The following is a 19325-nucleotide window of genomic DNA, read 5'->3' on the forward strand; positions in this document are numbered from 1 at the left end:
AATGACATCAGACACCTCTGATATATTCTCCCTTGAGGAAATCTCTCCTCTAGTTTCTTTCAAATCTGTCTCCATTTCCACAGTGTTGTCAATCGTTTCTGCTATCTGCTCTATGGGAGAGACATCTCTTCTCCTAGTTTTTTTAAAATGTGACTCCACTTCCTTAGTACTATTAGCCTCCAGTGGTATCTTCTCCCTTGGTAAGGTTTCTTCCACTCTCTTAATTTCTCCCAAAGCTGCTGTCAATTGTCCCGAAGCAACTATCTCCTCTGATACCTCTTCCTTTGAGAAAACTTCTCGTCTTCTAGCTCTTCTTCCTATATTTGGCTTTGGTTTCTGTAACCGAGTTTTCAAAACTGGGACTTTATTATCCTCTTGAATACTTAAAAAAAAAAAAAAAAAAAAGAGGACACGCAATCAAATTTTAAACCATACTGCCAACTGAAGAGAGGATGGTTGAGAAACTACTACTGAAACACCAGGAATTCTCAAATAAAAAAGTAAAATATGAAGGAAGCCTCAAGAATCTCTGGGTAAAACTTAAAAAATTAAAGGAGAGGGGGGAAAAACCCATGTTTTGAAATTGTAAACTTTTAAAATAAATGTATCTACTCACATAGAGACATGTATAAAGAGAAATCTATCGATAAGGTCAGTTAGATTAGCAGCCAACTGGCTCTGAACAGTCTCCTTCTAATTGTCATCTACATCATCCAGAAAAAGTCTCCAGTTCCCTACATTGGAGCTAGGCCAATTGGTGTCTGCTACTCCCACCTCTTTGCCCCTACTACCCTTTATACAGACATATGCCTTGCCATAAGAGTTAAGCAGCACATTTCTATGGCCAGATTTGACCAGCATCTCAAAAAGCCACATGCAAGTATCATGTGAACAAGAAAGTATTAGGAAAAGCCAAACTTTAAACATACAGATTGATAAAATGCTAGTAATAGTTGAAACCAGACAGTAGGTACACAGGAGTCCATTATTCTGTTCTTGCTACTTTTGTGTACACTGAATATTTCCAAAGGGAAAACAATTTCTAAAGTATGCTAGCAATTCCATCGATTTTGCTGGGTATGTTCCAGAGGGGAAAGAAAAAATACAAGAGAGCAGTGGCTACAAATACAGGTTTCTACAGATGGGTTTTACATAAAATTTACGTGAATCTTAAAGGCCATATGTGGATCTAATTCCAAAGAAACAAATATAAGAAAATAAGTTGCATTTCATATTTGGACATAGATATTTAATCTAATATGCACGTTAAGTGATACTGCCAATCATGTTAACTCAAGGTCTAATTTATGAGTAAGCAACTCATCAAATCACCAATAACTGAGAAACTGACATGAAAACTATGACATGAATTGCCCTGAAAAGTGAGGTTATATTTGTAAATATTAAGCAATTTGATACACAGATTACAAATCAGTCTCATTTGCTTTTGTTTTAAAAAACTGATTAAACATTTCTAAAACTTAACAAAAAAATTCAAACATTACATAACCAATAAGAGGATACTTACCTTAGACACTCACTAACATTCGTTTGAAAAAAATTATCTTCTTTCTCAGATTGTGACGTGATGTCTTCAAACTCAAAATTTTTACATGACTGATCTTCTACCTGTTCAGGACTCTTAATAACAAAACATTTTTAAGGGTTCACAATGAAACACCCATCTATAAAAAACTGCACTGAAAATTTTGCCTGATTTGAGACCAAGGAAAATGGTAAACATTTCAAAATTATAAAATGATATTCAAGGGACATTTTTTAATGTTTTCTCTTTACAGACCTTAAAAAATTTCATAAGCTATACCTTCTAGCTCATCTCACAGCCCCCATTCTTTTCCTCCTAATTAGAAAGCAAGTTACTGCACTTCAGTCTCATCTGTTAGAATTACTCCCTGGGATCTGTGTTCTGATTACTATTATTACAGTATAGACCTTGAGATTTATAACAAAACAAATTCAAACCTCAGACTAGGATCTTAACTCTTACTCTTAACACAAAGACTAGTTATTGTATAAATAACTCAAAAATTAATAATCTTTAGTTGTTGGAATTATATTTTAGTAGGAAGCTTTTACCATTTTACTCTGTTTAAGTCAGAGTTAAAAGTCACATAACCTAGTCATATTTTCAAAAAGGAAGGGTAATTCAAATATGTGAGTGATGGGGTGCAAGTTAAACATGCTCCATTATGTAAATGCACAAAATACGGATTGCAGAGAGTTGAATGGCATCACAAGTGACAAAGCTACTAGCTCTGAGATTTTGGCTTTAAATTTATAAACAATGTACAGAACTGTACAGTCTTACAGTTTAAGGGAAGGGGGGTAAAAGGGGACTTAAATATTTGTTTAACAAAAAAACTGCACAGAATCAGAGTACTTACATCTCTAGCAATACAGGATTCACTTTCATTCTTTTTTACATTGGCCCCAATTTTTTCCTGTGATGTAAGAATTTCTTTTCTTTCAGCAGCTTTACCTATATTTGGCTTTGGCCTTTGCAGTCGGCCCCTCATTAGTCGTGCTGGTCTTAAAGCCTTTGTTTGATCGTTGTCCTGAACACCAATTTTTTCACTCAAACTAGAACAACTACAAAAGAATAAAATTATGGTGATCCTGAAGTCACATATATGTTTGCAGTATTCCCCTCTCCCATGTATGAATAAGTAAACTGTTTGGAATATAAAATTACAAGTATCCTTTAGAACAGACATAATTTTGGAAGCCTGACTATAAAAAACATACCCTCACAAAACTGGAAAAATCTGTCCCTAACAGACATGTAATACCATTCCCCACTAAGAATACTAATTTGTAGGGGCACCTGGGTGGCTCAGTCGGTTTGTGTTTGACTCTTGATTTCAGCTCAGGTCTTGGATCTCAGAGTTTGTAGGATCGAGCCCCACAACAGCTCTGCACTAACAGTGCGAAGACTGCTTGGGATTCTCTCCCTCTCTCTGGCCCTTGTCAGTTTGCACACACACATATGTGCACTTTCTCTCAAAAATTAAATAAATAAAAATAAAAATACTAGTTTGTATGTAATGTACACTTCCAGGGCACTGGACATAGATTATGGAATAAATGTACAGTCCAGACTATAATACTTCAGATGCATATTAGAGCAGGGGCTACTCTGAATCTGCATTCCAAGTTAAATATTCCCTTTTGAAACCTCCTGCTACAAATAAAATTATCCAGAAACATGTATCTTTTAACCATTAATTCATCTAACAAATTCATCTTTGTTAAAATCTTGTTAATAAGTTGAGGAAGAAATTTAAGTCGTAACTCAATAGATCCTTATCATAATTTATTTCTCCAGTAGCATAAGGAACATGATGAAAATGTTTCAACACACCTATAGTTAAAAAAAGACTTAAGTATTCTGAATGAAAACAAAATTCAGACATCATCCAGTACAGATGTTATTACAGTCATTCCTAAAAGCTACTACTTTTATTCTACTTTCTAAATACTTACTTAGACACAGTCTCAGTTTCTGGGTTCACTTTCTCTGTATATTCCATTCCAGCAATGTCAGATGTATTCACTTTATCCTTTTCCATTTGATTCTATGAATTCAATTTTTTTACATTTTATTGACAACATAAAAAAAGTCCAAACATTGTAATAAATGGAAATTAAAACAGTGAAATATCATTTTTTGTTCTAACTATAAGAGTTTTAAAAATGATAGATACAGCTATATTATAAAACATATTTCCATATATTACTGGGAGAAACAAAAATTGGTACATCCTTTCTGGAAAGCCCTTCCCCAATATGAAATCAAAAGCCTTAAAAATATTCATGGTCTTTGACTCAGTAATACCATTTCTAAGACTCTATAAAGAAAACATTTAGACAAACTCCAAGAATTTTCACAAGAGCATTATATAAAATGCTAAATAACGTGAACAGACAAAAAATCCAATGATGAGTAAATGGTTAAATAAATTCAGGTGTACCCATTGACAGAAAATTACAAAGTCACTAAAGACTGTATCTTCAAAACATAATAATATGAAAAAACATTTATGAAATGTTAGGTACCAAAGGATAAGAAAACAATGAATACTAATACACGGGGTGCCTGAGTGGCTCAGTCTTTTAAGCATCCAACTCGATTTCACTTCAGGTCATGATCTCATAGTCTGTGGGACCGAACCTTGTGTTAGGCTCTGCACTGATAGCATGGAGCCTGCTTGGGATTCTCTTTCTCCCTCTCTCTCTGACCCTCCCCTGTCATACATGTGCATGCGCACACATGCTCTTGGAGGAAAGGAAAGAAGGAAGGAAGGAAAAAAAAGCTGGAAAGATGTATGCTAAAAGGTTAGTTCCATCCGGATAATGAAATCACAAGTAATTTGTTTTAATTTTTACATCAATCTGTTTTTCCCACTTTTCTCAAATTTTAAAAGATAATAATATAACTGTATTATAAAAAGTATAATAAGATTTCACATGACAGGGAAAAAAGCTGACTGACATTTTAAAATGTATTTTAGCAAAAATAAAAAATTTATGACAATATAACGCTGGCAGGGATATAGAAAAAAGGGAACATGCATTTAATGCTTGGAGTAATGTAAACAGACTTTTTTTTTTTTTTTTTTTTACTGTCATCTGACAAAAGCCAAGAAATATTTAAAATAGTTTGACCCACGAATCCCACCTCCTCTAGAAAACTATCCTCTATTTCCTTAAAAGAGTCCTATTTATGGGTCACCTGGGTGGCTCAGTTGGTTGGCGTCTGACTCTTAATTTCAGCTCAGGTCATGATCTCAGTTTCTTGAGTTCAAACGCTGCAACAGGCTCTGTGCTGACAGTGCATAGCCTGTTTGATAAGGATTCTCCCTCTCTCTCTGCCCCTCCCCCACTCACAATGTCTCCATCTCTCTCAAAATACATAAATCAAACTTTAAAAAAAAACTTAAAAAATAAACTACAGAAATGTTTATATATATAAAAGAGACAAAGTATGTGAAAGACAGGAATATGTCTGTGGAGAAAGGGTTGTGGATATAATTTTATATAGAACTGTTTAAAAAATATTTTGAATAAAAATCTTATGTAAACAAAAAACAGATTTGTCACTACTGAGGATGTTTGAAAATGATATGCCCTAGCTTCTAAAGAAAATGCATCAATAGGAGACTAGGAAGACACATTGAATATTAATGTGTAAGTCTTTGTAACTTCATTCTAGTATCAGTCACATTACTGTGTCATTATAAACCAAAACAAATTTTTTCCCAGTCTGGGAAAATTTTCATAATTTTAATTTCCATGAAGTCTCTTATTCCATACCTTTTCCACTGAAGTTTCGGCATGTAAACTCTTGCTCTCTGCATCTGTTTTACCTTGTGAAAGAACAGATTTCTTCCCAACTGCCCTTGACAAATTGGGTTTAGGTCTGTGCAGTTGTCTTCTTGCCATCAGTTTAACACTTCCTGATTGATCAGTTTCCCTAAAAAATGTAGTTTTTATGTTTAAAAAAAATGAACATTATTTAAATTATACCAACATGCAGGCCCAGTCAAATAAAATTCTGAAAAATTCTTTAAAAATCCACTCAGAGCCAAAAAAGAAGACCTTTAAACTAACTTACAATAAGAGTAGCAAAGAAGACTGAAAAAGAAGAACAATGAGGAGGTAACTAACATATTCTACCAGATGTTAAAAACAAACTCTATAGCATCAATAATTAAAACACTGGTACTGACATGTAAATAAACAGATAAATGAAACACAAAAGAAAATTGAGAAGTGACTCCAAAACACTTGATAGAATATAATAAAGGTAGCTTTTCAAAATAGTGAAGATGAAATACAGAATAACATGTTGTCAGAAATAATATCAAAGTGGGGCACCTGGGTGTCTCGGTCAGATAAGCCTCTCACTTGGGTTCAAGTCATGATCTCACAATTTGTGAGTTCAACCCCACATCGGGTGAGCCTCGCTTCTCTCTCCCTCTCTCTCTGCCCCTCATGGGATTCTCTCTCTCACTCCCTCTCTCTCTGACCCTCACTCACTTGAGCCTAGTCTCTCTCAAAAAAAAAAACAAAAAGAAGAAGAAGAAATAATATCAAAGTAATGGTGATGGCAAAACTAACACTGGGGACTAAAATAAAATTAGCTCCACTCCTTGCACTGTACTCATAATATATTCCAAATGGATCAGAATTAAATAAAGTCATAGAGAAAACACGGATGAATTCTTTATAACCTTGAGGTGGGGTAAGCCTTTATAAAATTTAACTAAAAATTCAGGAGCTACAAAAGAAAAAAAAATTTGAGAAATTGGACAACATAAAAATCAAAAAATTTCTACATAGCCAAAACATGGCTAAGTCAAAAGTCAAACTACCAACCGAGAAAGCATGTTTTACAAATCATACAATAAGACTAGTGTCCCTAAAATATAACGAACTCCCACAAAACAGTATCATCAATAACTTCTTAAAAAACGGACAGGGACACCTGAGTCGCTTAGTAGGCTGAGTGTCTGACTTCAGCTCAAGTCACGATCTCACGGTTCATGAGTTTCAGCCCCACATAGGGCTCGTTGGTCAGCGCAGAGCCCTCTTTGGATCCTCTGTGATACTCCCACTGCCCCTCCTCCACTTGTGCTCCCCCCAAAATAAATATTTAAAAAATAAAAAATTAAAATTAAAAAATGGACAAACTAAAGTTTTAAAAAAGAAAAAATAAAAATAAGTTTGAAGAAAACTACAAATTAAAGGTGAGGGGAGGTAGAGTGTGCATGCATGTGCAAGCAAGCACAAATTAACATTAAGAATCAGAGAATCTAAGGGGAATTATACATAGACGTTCATTGTTTACTTCTTTTGACTTTTCCTTAGGTTAGGAAACTTTAAAATAAAAAACTCAATAAAAACAATGAAATCAAATTACATACCCCTGCCAAAAAAAGGAAGAGTGGGGGGGAGATACTATACTAACATATTTTATAATATCAAGACCATCAAAAACCCAAGTTTAACACCATTTTCTGAAAAAGGAGACATTTCTTACAATGTTGGTGGGAATATAAACTAGTCTAACTCCTACAGAGAATATTTTGGAAGTATCTCTCAAAATCCTAAGTGTGTACATGTATATACACAGACACATACACATTAGAATAAGCGAATCCATTTTGAGCAATTTAGCCTACGAATGCATACAACTGACCTTTCAACACAAGTTTAAGCTATACAAGTCCACATATACACAGATTTTACTCAATAAATGTATTTTCTCATCCTTATGATTTGAAAAAAAAATTTTTTTTTTGGTGTTTATTTTTGAGTGAGGGAGAGACAGAGCGCAAGCAGGAGAGGGGCAGAGAGAGGGGGAGACACAGAATCTGAGCTGTCAGTGTGGAGCCCGACTCAGGGTCCAAACTCATCAACAGTGAGATCTTGACCTGAGCTGAAGTCAGACGCCCAACCAACTGACTCACCCAGGCACCACGTTAAAGTTTATTTATTTTATTGAAAGAGTAGGAGCACAAGCAGAAGAGGGGCAGAGAGGAGAGAGAGAGAATCCCAAGCAGGCTCCACACTGTGAGCATGGAATCCAACAGGGGGTTGAAACTCACGAATGGTGAGATCATGACCTGAGCTGAAATCAAGGGATGCTCCTCGTCCTTATGATTTTCTTAAAGCATTTTGTTTCTCTAGCTTACCTTAAATTGTAAGAATACAGTACACGATACATATAATGCACAAAATATGTGTGGTCAACCATTTATGTTATCATGCTTCCAGGCAACAGTAGACTATTAGTAGTTAAGTTTTGGGGAATCAAAGTTATACATGGATTTTCAACTGCCCAGGGGTCAGTGCCCCTAACCATTGTGGTGTTATTTGAAAAAACAACCCATATAGCCATCAGCTGGGCTCTGATAATATAAACTATAATTCATCTATACACCAAAACACTACACAGCCATTCAAAACTAATGAAGAGGGGACCTGAGTGGCTCAGTGAGTTAAGCATCTGATTCTTGATTTTGACTCAGGTCATGATCTCATGGTTTGTGGGATGGAGTCCCACATCAGGTTCTGCACTGAGCGGGGAGCCTGCTTAGGATTCTCTCTCTCCTCTCTCTCTTCTCCTCCCCTGCAAGCACTCTCTTCTCTCTCTCAAAATAAATAAAAAACAAACATAGAAAGAATAGTTTGCCTATTTCAAAGACTAAATTTTTATTTAAAAAAAGTTTAATTCTCAGTGTGACTGTGCTTTACCGAAAATAGTAATTCACGAACTAAATAGCTTTTAAGCCTATGTGAAGGGTTAGAACACAAAAAGGGAGTCTGAATTTTTGAGATACCTCTCTTCAAAAGGAGATTCTTTTGGTGCTTTTATTCCATTTTTAGTGAAGACATTAGTCACTATTTTCATACAAGGAAATATAATATCCTTAAAGGCATCAATATCAAAAATCAACTGCTTTGAAAAATGACTCAAACCAAGTAAAAGTAGTATATCACAGCAAATGTTTAGCCTTTCAAATTATTTTAGAATTTCATCATAAGTCACCACTTTGCATAAAGCTCCTATCTTAACTATACATCAGATATGAAAGACAATCTTTCTGGGGTGCCTGGCTGGCTTAGTAGGTTAAGCACCCGACTCCTGATTCCATTCGGATAGTGATCTCACAGTCATGAGATTGAGGTCATTGACAGGCTCTGTGCTCTCTCTCTGTCCAAAGTAAATAACCCTTAAAACAAAACAAAACAAAGAGGGGTGCCTGGGTTGCTCAGTCATTTAAGTGTCCAACTCTTGATTTCAGCTGGGGTCCTGATCTCAGAGTTCATGAAATCGAGCCCTGCATCAAGTTCTGTGCTAACAGAGCAGAGCCTTGCTGGGATTCTCTCTCTGCCCCTCACAAGTTCATGCTCTCTTTCTCTAATTAAATAAATAAATCAAACAGTAGGGTTCCAAGTTAAGTTTAATTGGCTCAGTCATTTAAGTGTGTCAAACTTCTGCTCAGGTCATGATCTCAGTTTGTGAGTTTGAGCCCCACCTTGGGCTCACTGCTGTAAGCACAAAGCCAGGTTAGAATCCTCTATCTCCTTCTCTCTGCCCCTTCCTCACTCACTCACTCTCTCTCAGAAATAAAAAACATCCAAAATAAAAAATAAATTAAAAACAAAAAAAGAGAATCTTTCTGTAATGAAACATAAAGTGATAAGCCTTGACGTCACACTTAGACCATGGTACAATTATATATTAAGTGGTCTACAGTCCCTTTCTAATCCTTAAAGAAAACAACACTATAATTTCTTAAATAAGAACGCATGAAATTTTCAAACTAAATTTTAAAATCTTACCATGGAAAATACTTACAATGATTTATTTTTTAGGTCAACATTGCTTTCTTCTGTACAACTATTTTCAGCATTATTAACCTCACTTGGTGTGCTAATTTCAACTTCTGATAAAGGCAAATCTGAAGGGCTTGATTCTGAAGTCTCAGCTGCTAATGGCGTGGCATCTTGTTGACCACTAAGCAAATGAAAACACATCAGGAGAAAAGAAATTTTTAGTAATACATGTCTTATAATAGCTACTTAAAAGATTTTTTTTAATACATAAATCCACTTTAGAAAATGATACTTCATAGTTTGGAACTATCTATATAAATATTTCGGCTTTTCTATGATCCTCATTGTACCATGTTGTTAAAAACTCTACCTTCAGAGAAAGTGGTAACCGCAAATTAACAGGCCTGGGAAACCACCTGAGAAGTCACAAAATTAAAAAGTTTTAATTACATACATGGGGTTGACAAATCAAATCTATATGTAAAGTCATAGTAAAATTGAGGAATTTTCTCTCATTAAAATTTTATACACTTAGGCTCTGCTTCGCATGGTATCCTGCTAACCAAAAGTTTTGTAATCCGAGGACATAGCTCCAATACGCATAAGTTGCAGTTAACACTGCATTATGCAAAGAGAGGACTACCGTATTATGAAATATTTCAACTAACAACAACATAAATGATAGCCATGTACTAACCAGTTTCAACACATGAAGCATTTAGCCAGATATTTTTTCCCTCATTTTTTCTACTGGGTGTTTGTCTTTTCCTGACTGATCAGCAAAACCTCTTTATATATTCCTTTCTGGTTAGACATACATAAAACCTCCCCAACAGCAGCTTGCCTTTCACTTTCTTTATGAAACCTTTGTCAAAAAAAGTTAAGTTTACTGCAGTCAAATTTATCAATTTTATCTTTTAAAGTTTTGCTTTTTATATCTTAAGAAATCCTTGATATCACAAAGATATTTTCCGACACCTTCTTCTAAAAGTTTTAAAGATTTGTTTTATATATGTAGCCTTTAATCTATCAGAAAGTTAGCAAAGGTGAAATAAGGATATTATCTTTTTTACACCCAAGCACCATCTAATGAATATAATTCATTCACTCTTCACCCACTAATTTCTTTTTTCCACCCACTTATTTCTAATGTTACCTCTTCCATGTACCAGATTACTAAATCTTTTTTCCCAAGCTCTACTACATTCAGTTCTGCTGAGTACATTTGTTCCTGTGCCAGTAACACACTGTTTTAATTATTCTAGCTTTATTATTTTTTTAATATAATTTATTGTCAAGTTGGCTAACATACAGTGCATACAATGTGCTCTTGGTTTTGGGGATAGATTCCCGTGATTCATCAATTACATACAACACCCAGGGCTCATCCCAACAAGTGCCCTCCTCAATGCCCATCACCCATTTGCCTCTCTCCCTCACCTCTCCCCCACCCACCCTCAGTTTGTTCTGTGTATTTAAGAGTCTCTAATGGTTTGCCTCCCTCCCCCTCTGTTTGTAACTATTTTTTCCCCTTCCCTTCCCCCATGGTCTTCTATTAAGTTTCTCAAGTTCCACACGTGAGGGAAAACATGGTATCTGTCTTTTCTCTGACTGACTTATTTCACTTAGCATAATACCCTCTAGTTCCAGCCATAATGCTGCAAATGGCAGGATTTCATTCTTTTTCATTGCCAAGTAGTATTCCATTGTATATATAAACTACATCTTCTTTATCCATTCATTAGGTGATGGACATTTGGCCTCTTTGCATAATTTGGCTATTGTTGAGCATGCTCCAATAAACATTAGGGTACACAGGTGTCCCTATGGATCAGCACTCTTATATCCTTTGGATAAATTCGTAGTAGTACTATTGCTGGGTTGTAGGGTAGTTCTATTTTTAATTTTTTGAGCAACCTCCACACTGTTTTCCAGAAAGGCTGCATCAGTTTGCATTCTCACCAACAGTGCGAGAGGGCTCCCATTTCTCCACATCCTCGCCAACATCTAGTGTTTCCTGAGTTGTTAATTTTAGCCACTCTGACTGGTGTAAGGTGGTATCTCAATGTGGTTTTGATTTATATTTCCCTAATGATGAGTGATGGCGACAGTCTTTTCATCAATCAGGAAAAAGTATCCAAATGTAAAACGACACCCTCTTTAGCAAATGGTGCTGGGAGAACTGGACAGAAACATGCAGAAGAATGAAACTAGACCACTTTCTTAAACCATACAAAAAATAAACTCAAAATGGATAAAAGACCTAAATGTGAGACAGGAAACCATCAAAACCCTACAGGAGAAAACGGGCAACAAAATCTTTGACCTCAGATGCAGCCATTTCTTGCTCGACATGTCTCCAAAGGCAAGGGAAATAAAGCAAAAATGAACTATTGGGACCTCATCAAGATGAAAAGTTTCTGCACTGCAAAGGAAACAATCAACAAAACCAAAAAGCAACCAACAGAATGGGAGAAGATATGTACAAATGACCTATCAGATAAAGGGTTAGTATCCAAAATGTATAAAGAACTTAACAAACTTATCCAAAAAACAACCCAGTGAAGAAATGTATGGAAGACATGAATAGATACTTTTCCAAAGAAGACATCCAGGTGGCCAACAGACACATGAAAAGATGCTCAACATCACTCATCATCAGGATAATTATTCTAGCTTTAAAGTATTAATATATTTCCTCTCCAGAACTGTTGTTTTTCAAATTGTCTTTACCACTCATGACCGTTCAATCTTGTGTATATAATAATTTTAGAATCAGCTCACTGTTTTACAAAACCAGTTAGGATCTTAACAGTCATTACAGGGTTGTTTGTCCTCTAAAAGGCATCAGTATTTTTTGTGTGTAGTTTATGAAATTAAGTTGTGTCTCAGAAACCATAATTTAGATGTCTGTCACCTAGAAAATTAAGGACCCAAGAGCCATGACTCAGCTTCAAAGTATTAACCTTCCGAATTGTATGAACAAACTACCACAGACAGACAAGTAGAACAACATGAAACTAAAAACCTTCAGCACAACAAAGGAAATCATCAACTAAGTCAAAAGACAACCTGTGGAATGGGAGAAAATATTTGCAAACCATTTATCTGTTAATTTAATACCCAAAATATAAAAGGAATGCCTAGGAGTGAGTGGGTGGCTCAGTCAGTTGAGCTTTTGACTCTTGATTTCCACTTGGGTCATGATCTCACCATCATGAGATATAGCCCCACGTCAGGCTCCACACTGACAGCGTGGAGACTGCTTAGGATTCTCCCTCTTTCTCTCTCTGCTCCTCTCCAGCTTATGCGCGCACAAGAACACACTCTCTCTCTCAAAATAAACAACGTTAAAAAAAACATTAAATCCCTATAATTCAAAGAAAATAACCTAATTAAAAAATATGAAAAAGGACTGAATAGAATTTTTTCAAAGCCATACAAAAGGCCAACAGGTATATGTAAATATCTTCAACATCACTAATCATGGAAATGCAAATCAAACCCACAATGAGGTATCACCTCAAATGTCTGAATAACCATTATCAAACACAAATAAAGAAAACACAAAATAACAAGTGTTGGTAATGAAAACCAGTTTACAGAAAACTGGTATGTTTGTGTACTGCTGGCTCGGGAATGTAAAATAGCACAGCCACTATGAACAACAGTGTTAACGCTCCTCAAAAAAATTAAAAACACAGGGCCACCTGGCTAGCTCAGTCAGTAGAGCATGCGATTCTTGATCTCCTGGTTGTGAGTTTGAGCCCCACGCTGGGGGTAGACAGTATTTTAAAGAAAGTAAAATCTTAAAAAAAATTTTTAAATAGAACTATCCTATGATTCAGCAATCCCTCTTCTGGGTATACATCTAGAAGAAATTAAAACAGGAGTTCAAAGAGGTATCTGCATTCCCAAATTTATCATAGTACTATTTAAAATAGCAAAGAGGGGCACGCCTGGGTGGTTCAGTTGGTTGAATGTCTGACTTCGGCTCAGGTCAGCATCTCGCAGTTTGTGAGTTCGAGCCCCAAGTCGAGCTCTATGATGACAGCTCAGAGCCTGGAGCCTGTTTCGGATTCTGTGTCTCCCTCTCTCTGCCCCCTCCCCACTCATGCTCTGTCTCTCTCAAGAAGAATAAACATTAAAAAAAATTTTTTTTAATAAAAAATCAAATCAAATCAAATAGCACAGAGGGGCTCTTGGGTGGCTCAGTGGGTTAAGTGTCCAACTCCTGATTTCCACTCAGGTCATGATCTCATGGTCATGAGACTGAGCCCTGTGTTATTAGGCTACACACTGAGGGTGGAGCCTGCTTAAGATTCTCTCCTCCCTCTGGCCCTCCCCTGTACATGTGCATGCTTTCTCTCTCTCAAAAAAACATAAACAAAAGCAATATAACTTATTAAGAAAATAATAAAATAGCCAATAGATGGAGACAATCTAAATGGTCATGGAGAGAGAAGTGAAACAGGAAAATGTGATATATACATACAACGGAATATTATTTGGCCACAAAGAAAGAAGGAAATAGTGTCACATGCTGCAACACAGGTGAAACTTCCAAACATTATGCAAGGTGAAATATGCCAGTCACAGAAAGACAAATACTGTATGATTCCACTTATATGATGTATCTAAACAAACCAAACTCACAGAAACAGAAAGTAGAAGGATGGCAGCCAGGGACTGGGGTTAAAATGGAAGCAGAGCTGTTACTCAATTTATAGAATGTATCTGTCATACAAGATGAAAAGGTCTAGAAATCTTATGTACAACACCTTGCTAATAGTTTATAATACTCTACTATGCAATTTAAAAACTTGTTAGGACCAGGGCACCTGGGTGGCTCAGTCACTTAAGCGTCTGACTTTGGCTCAGATCATGATCTCACAGTTTGTGGGTTCCAGCCCCATGTCAGGTTCTGTGCTGACAGCTCAGAGCCTGATTAATGCCTGCTTCGGATTCCCTGTCTCCCTCTCTGCCCCTCCCCCACTCACACTCTGTCTTTCTCTCTCAAAAATGAATGACACTAAAAAGAAATTATCAACTTGTTAGGACAGCACATCTCACATGCTTTTTACCACATTTTAAAAACACAAACTCAGCAGGATATACATATTCAAACTGCTAAAAACCAAAAATAAAGAGAAAATCTTTATAAAAAATAAGCCCACGCAAACACTAACCAAAAGACAGCTGTAGCAAAGTTAAGCTTCAGAACAAAGAGTAGTATCAGAATGATATCCACAAATGTTAAAGGTAATTTCACCAAGAAGATACAACAATCCTAGATATGCACGCACCTAATAAGAGAGCTTCAAAAGTCATGAAAACAAATAGAACTCAGAAGAACAATAGGCAAATTCATAATTATAGCTGGAGATGTCACACTCCCCATTCAGTAACTAACAGAAGATGTAGACAAAGTCAGTAAAGGTATAGAGAATACCTCGATAAAAGGATAGGATCAGTTCTTTTCTCAATTTTTTCACTGGAGGATAAATCCACAATGTCATCTATATTTTCTATGCAAGAAAGCTTCTGTTCCTTATTGCCTTCATCTTCATTCATCTCAGGCCTTAAAGACTGACTGTTATCTATGAATACAAAATGCATGTTATTCTAAAAAACGAAAACATCCACTTTTTAAAGCACACAGGAATTTACATAAAACAGTCTATTCCTACAAATCATTAATCCATTCCACAATTTCCAATATCCAAGGCAGAGATCTTAATTTTAGAACATTTATGAAAATTTAGTCAACTCACAACTGTATAAATTTTAACTGTGTTTTATAGATCAGCCCAAATTGCCTGGGCAGTTTGTAGAATTTAAGCGTTATTAATCGCTGCTACTCAGAAGTATTTAAATTACATACATCCTGACAGTACATGTCTTCTCAAGTTATATAGGGACTATCAATACATGTAAGAAACTTACTTATGTATTTTTCTCCTTTAGAATGATCTAACTGAACAGTGGCATTTCCTGAAAGATTCTTTACTTCCTGTTTACCAGTTTCATCCTGATTCTTTCTTCTTCTTTTCTTTTGATTTAGGTCTGTTTCTAATGCAATCTGTTCTGAATCCTGTTGTGATAAAGTCTGAGACTGTTGTTCTTCTTCACCCGTTTGAGCATCCTTTTGAGACTGTTCTGTATCTGAAATTTTGCTACTCAGAGACTCATCTGGATCATCATTTCCTCCTTCACTGGCAATTTTTTTTGCTTTGAAAATAAAAGATACTGTTATAAACATATAAACAACCTACAGAAAAATCTTAAAGATGAAGAAGATAAATACTCAGGGATATCTGGGCAAAACTTTAAAGACAACCTAAAATACCCAATTGGGACTAAAGAAGCTGTAACACGTTTATGGTATAAAAATCCACCTAACAAATAATAATGAGGTAGGCTTGTTAAGTAGTAATGTAAAAGATTTCAAAAGGTATTTTTGCACAAAAAACTCAAGTTGCAGAGAACATATAGATTATGATCTCATTTTTATTAAGCAAAAACAATTACATATCCTCTAAGACACACATATACTTCAATAGAAGTGTTTACTAACAGTTATCCCTAGAAAATCTGGACAATTTGATTTGAAGGCAGGGTAGGAAAGAGAATTCGCCATTTTCTGTATTATTTGTTTTTCAATGAACAACCCTTTCTAACAAATATTTTTAGTGGCATCTGGGTAGCTTGGGTGGGTAAGTATACAACTCTTGATTTCAGCTCAGGTCATGATCCCGGGTTGTGGGGTCAAGCCCTGCTTCGGCCTCACCGCTGAACAGGGACCCTGCTTAAGATTCTCTCTCTCTCAAAAAAAAAAATATATATATATATATATTTTTAGACAATATTTTAAACAATTTTAAACAATTTTTAAAATACCCTTTTAATGAAGACATATTAATAGTCAACTGCATCAAAAGATAAAAATATGTAAAATTTAAAAAAAGAAATGAGAAATCACCATGGAGACATCAACCAAAAGCAAACTTCACAACAACTGTTGATCAAGACATCTCTAAAAATATCTAGTCTTAAAAACAAAAAAAACCCTAATCTTAAAAAAATAATAAAATTAACATCATTTAATTTGTTAAAAAAAAAAGCCAAAACAAGAATTTACAACTGAGAACACTGGATTTCCTATCAGAATAATAATCAGCAATTTTTAAATTCTGAGACTTGTTATAAAAAACTATAAAAAGTTCTCACATTAAATAAAACACAACATGTTATTTATGATATGACCTATAACATAATAATCATGTTAATATATCTATTTTAATTTCCCAGGGCCATAAAAGGTAAAAAAAAAAAAAAAAAAAAAACACACACACTAAAAAATGTAATAATTTTATAGTTACCAACACTGTTTTTAAAAAGATAGAGACATCATGTTCCAAGAAAAGAAATGCTGGACTGCTCTGTGCAGAAGACAATTAATGCAGCAGGCAGGCTGCAGCAGCCATCCCTTGAAAGGCCTGATTAAAATGTTGACCCTTAGGCTGTGTCTGGAAACATAGGTTTGGGGAGAATTCACACCAGCCTGACAAAAGTGGCCTGGTGTGCCTAAAACGTCTGTACCAACACTATGGTTTATGCTGAACAACTGCTTTCATTTTGGGAGTTCCAAATTCTGATATGTGCCAGGCAGAGGCTGTCTACATTGCTAGCCTCCAATAAAAACCTTGGACCCTCCGTTTCTAACAAGAAAGCTGGCAGACAACTTTTTATCTATCTCATCATAACTTGTTGCTACAGAAATGAAGCACTTCCTGTGGGACTCTAGGAGAGAGGACTCTTGTAAGCTTGTACCTGGATTTTCCTAGACTTTGAGCCATGTATCTTCTCCCTTTGCTAATTCTGTTCCATAGCCTTTCACTGTAAGAAATCTCAGCTGGTGTAAAACCATACACTGCATCTTCTGAGTCTCTTAGCAAATAATACAACCTCACATTAGTCTTGCAGACCCCCAAAGCAGGCTCTCACAGCCCTAGGTTTGAGTCCTACATCTGTCAATACTTAAACTGTGAGACCATAGGGAGAGTTAACAAGATCTCCAGGGCTGTTTCCAAGTGACTAAAACATGTGGATAGGGTCTGGGATGTGAACAACCTAACATATAAACTTCCCCATAGTTCCATGATTCTTTAAAGTACTTGATGTAACTAAACATTATCCTCCTAGATCAGAATTCAAATAATCAAGAAAATATTTGCCTAAAAATAGAAATGCCTACATATACACAAGTTTCTACCTAGCACCAATCAACACTAACCCTGAGAAATAAACTGTGCTCAAACAATGCAATTCAGTCACAAGCAAAAGTATCAGAGTTCCATTTTTTAAACATTAGAACTTTGTGTCAGGTTTGTTTTACAAAGGAAAATGATAATAAGTAACCAAACATGACACCCCCAAATTCCAGTGCTCTTTTATTAGCTACAACAACACTCTAGAAGCAAGAAAGATGTCAAATAGCCCAGCCATGCAAATTATTAAATTTAAAAGGAAGTGCTATTTTAGGCCAGATAACTGGAAGACTGAAGAAAAATCAAGTCTCCCCAAACGGATGCCCTGATGATCTCAACTACCTGAACTACAGAGGAATGCTCAAAGACGCGAGGGACAATATTCCAAGTGTATCACTATTAAATAATAGAACATGCTTTCTTTTAAATACCTTTTACGTTTTTCCGTGGTTTAGAAGATTTCTTCTCCTTTGAACTCTGATTTTTAACAGATTTTTGTTTTCTTTTCTCTTCTTCAGCAAGAACTTTCTGAAGCAAATGAGCAAAAAAATCGAAGTCAAAAGGGCGCTTTTCCTCTGTTTAAAAAAAAAGAGAAAAAGAACCCACAAGTTTATATTTTAAAAAAAGAAAAAGAATTTTCAAGTTAAGTACCATACATCAAAAGCAAATGGGCTTATTAGGAAAATGGATAACCAACTCTAGTCACTGTAGTAGAGACTCACAAAAGAAAACTGAGCAATAAATAGGAACAAGTTACATCAGTTTAAAAAACAAAAAAACAACTATGTACTGATACAAGCAATATTATAGGTAAATCTCAAAATGTTGACTGAAAGAAGCCAGACATAAGAGAGCACATGCTGTATGATTCCATGAATAAGAAGTTCTAGAACAAGCAAAACTAATCTATGGTGATTCAAATGAAAATAGCAGTTGCCCTGCATCAGGATAGCTGTGGAGACTGACTACAAAGGGACAGAGGGGCCTTTCTATTCGATGAAAATATTCCATACCTTGTTTTGGGTGGTGGTTGCACAAGTATACCCTATGTCAAAACTCAAAGTATAAATTGCACTGTATGTACATTACAAATCAACTTTCAGAAAAGACCAGATGACTAACTCCTCAAAGCCTCTCTACCTCATGTCCTCTCTTCATCACAACCCTTTCACTATTTAATCTTCCAAGTATCAGCAAAAAGGGAAGCAAGTGAATATTGATCAGGACCATTCTCACTAAATACCCATCAATGTCATTACATTAGAAAGAGCCATGGGGGCACCTGGGTGGCTCAGTCGGTTAAGCGTCCAACTTCGGCTCAGGTCATGATCTCGCAGTTTGTGGGTTTGAACCCCACATCCCGCTCTGTGCCGACAGCTCGGAGCCTGGAGCCTGCTTTGGATTCTGTGTTTCCCTTTCTCTGCCCCTCCCCCACTTGTGCTCTGTCTCTATCAAAAATAAACATTAAAATAATAATAATAATAAATTTAATTTAATTTAAAAAAACTAAAATGGGCGCCTAAGTGGCTCAGTTGGTTAAGTGCCCAACTCTTGATTTCAGCTCAGGTCATGACCTCAAGGTTTGTAAGTTCGAGCCCCACAATGGGCTCCACACTAACAGTGCAGAGCTTGCTGGGATTCTCTACTCCACCATCCTCCCCTGCCACCTCTCTTCACCTCTCCCCTGAA

General features: G+C 35.8%; 1 protein-coding gene across 1 annotated transcript in view; it reads right to left on the minus strand.

Annotated features, from left to right (window-relative positions):
- BDP1 (BDP1 general transcription factor IIIB subunit) overlaps positions 1–19325 on the minus strand; it is a 90183-nt gene that overhangs the window by 48672 nt on the left and 22186 nt on the right. Inside the window, 9 exon segments of the mRNA XM_040451288.1 lie at positions 2–382; positions 1529–1641; positions 2406–2610; positions 3505–3596; positions 5335–5494; positions 9389–9547; positions 14819–14966; positions 15313–15597; positions 18068–18211. Of these exon segments, the coding sequence (XP_040307222.1) occupies positions 2–382; positions 1529–1641; positions 2406–2610; positions 3505–3596; positions 5335–5494; positions 9389–9547; positions 14819–14966; positions 15313–15597; positions 18068–18211 (1687 nt within the window).

This window comes from Herpailurus yagouaroundi, unplaced genomic scaffold, assembly GCF_014898765.1.
Source record: "Herpailurus yagouaroundi ecotype Mexico unplaced genomic scaffold, PumYag 29, whole genome shotgun sequence".
NCBI classification, from domain to species: Eukaryota; Metazoa; Chordata; class Mammalia; order Carnivora; family Felidae; genus Herpailurus; species Herpailurus yagouaroundi.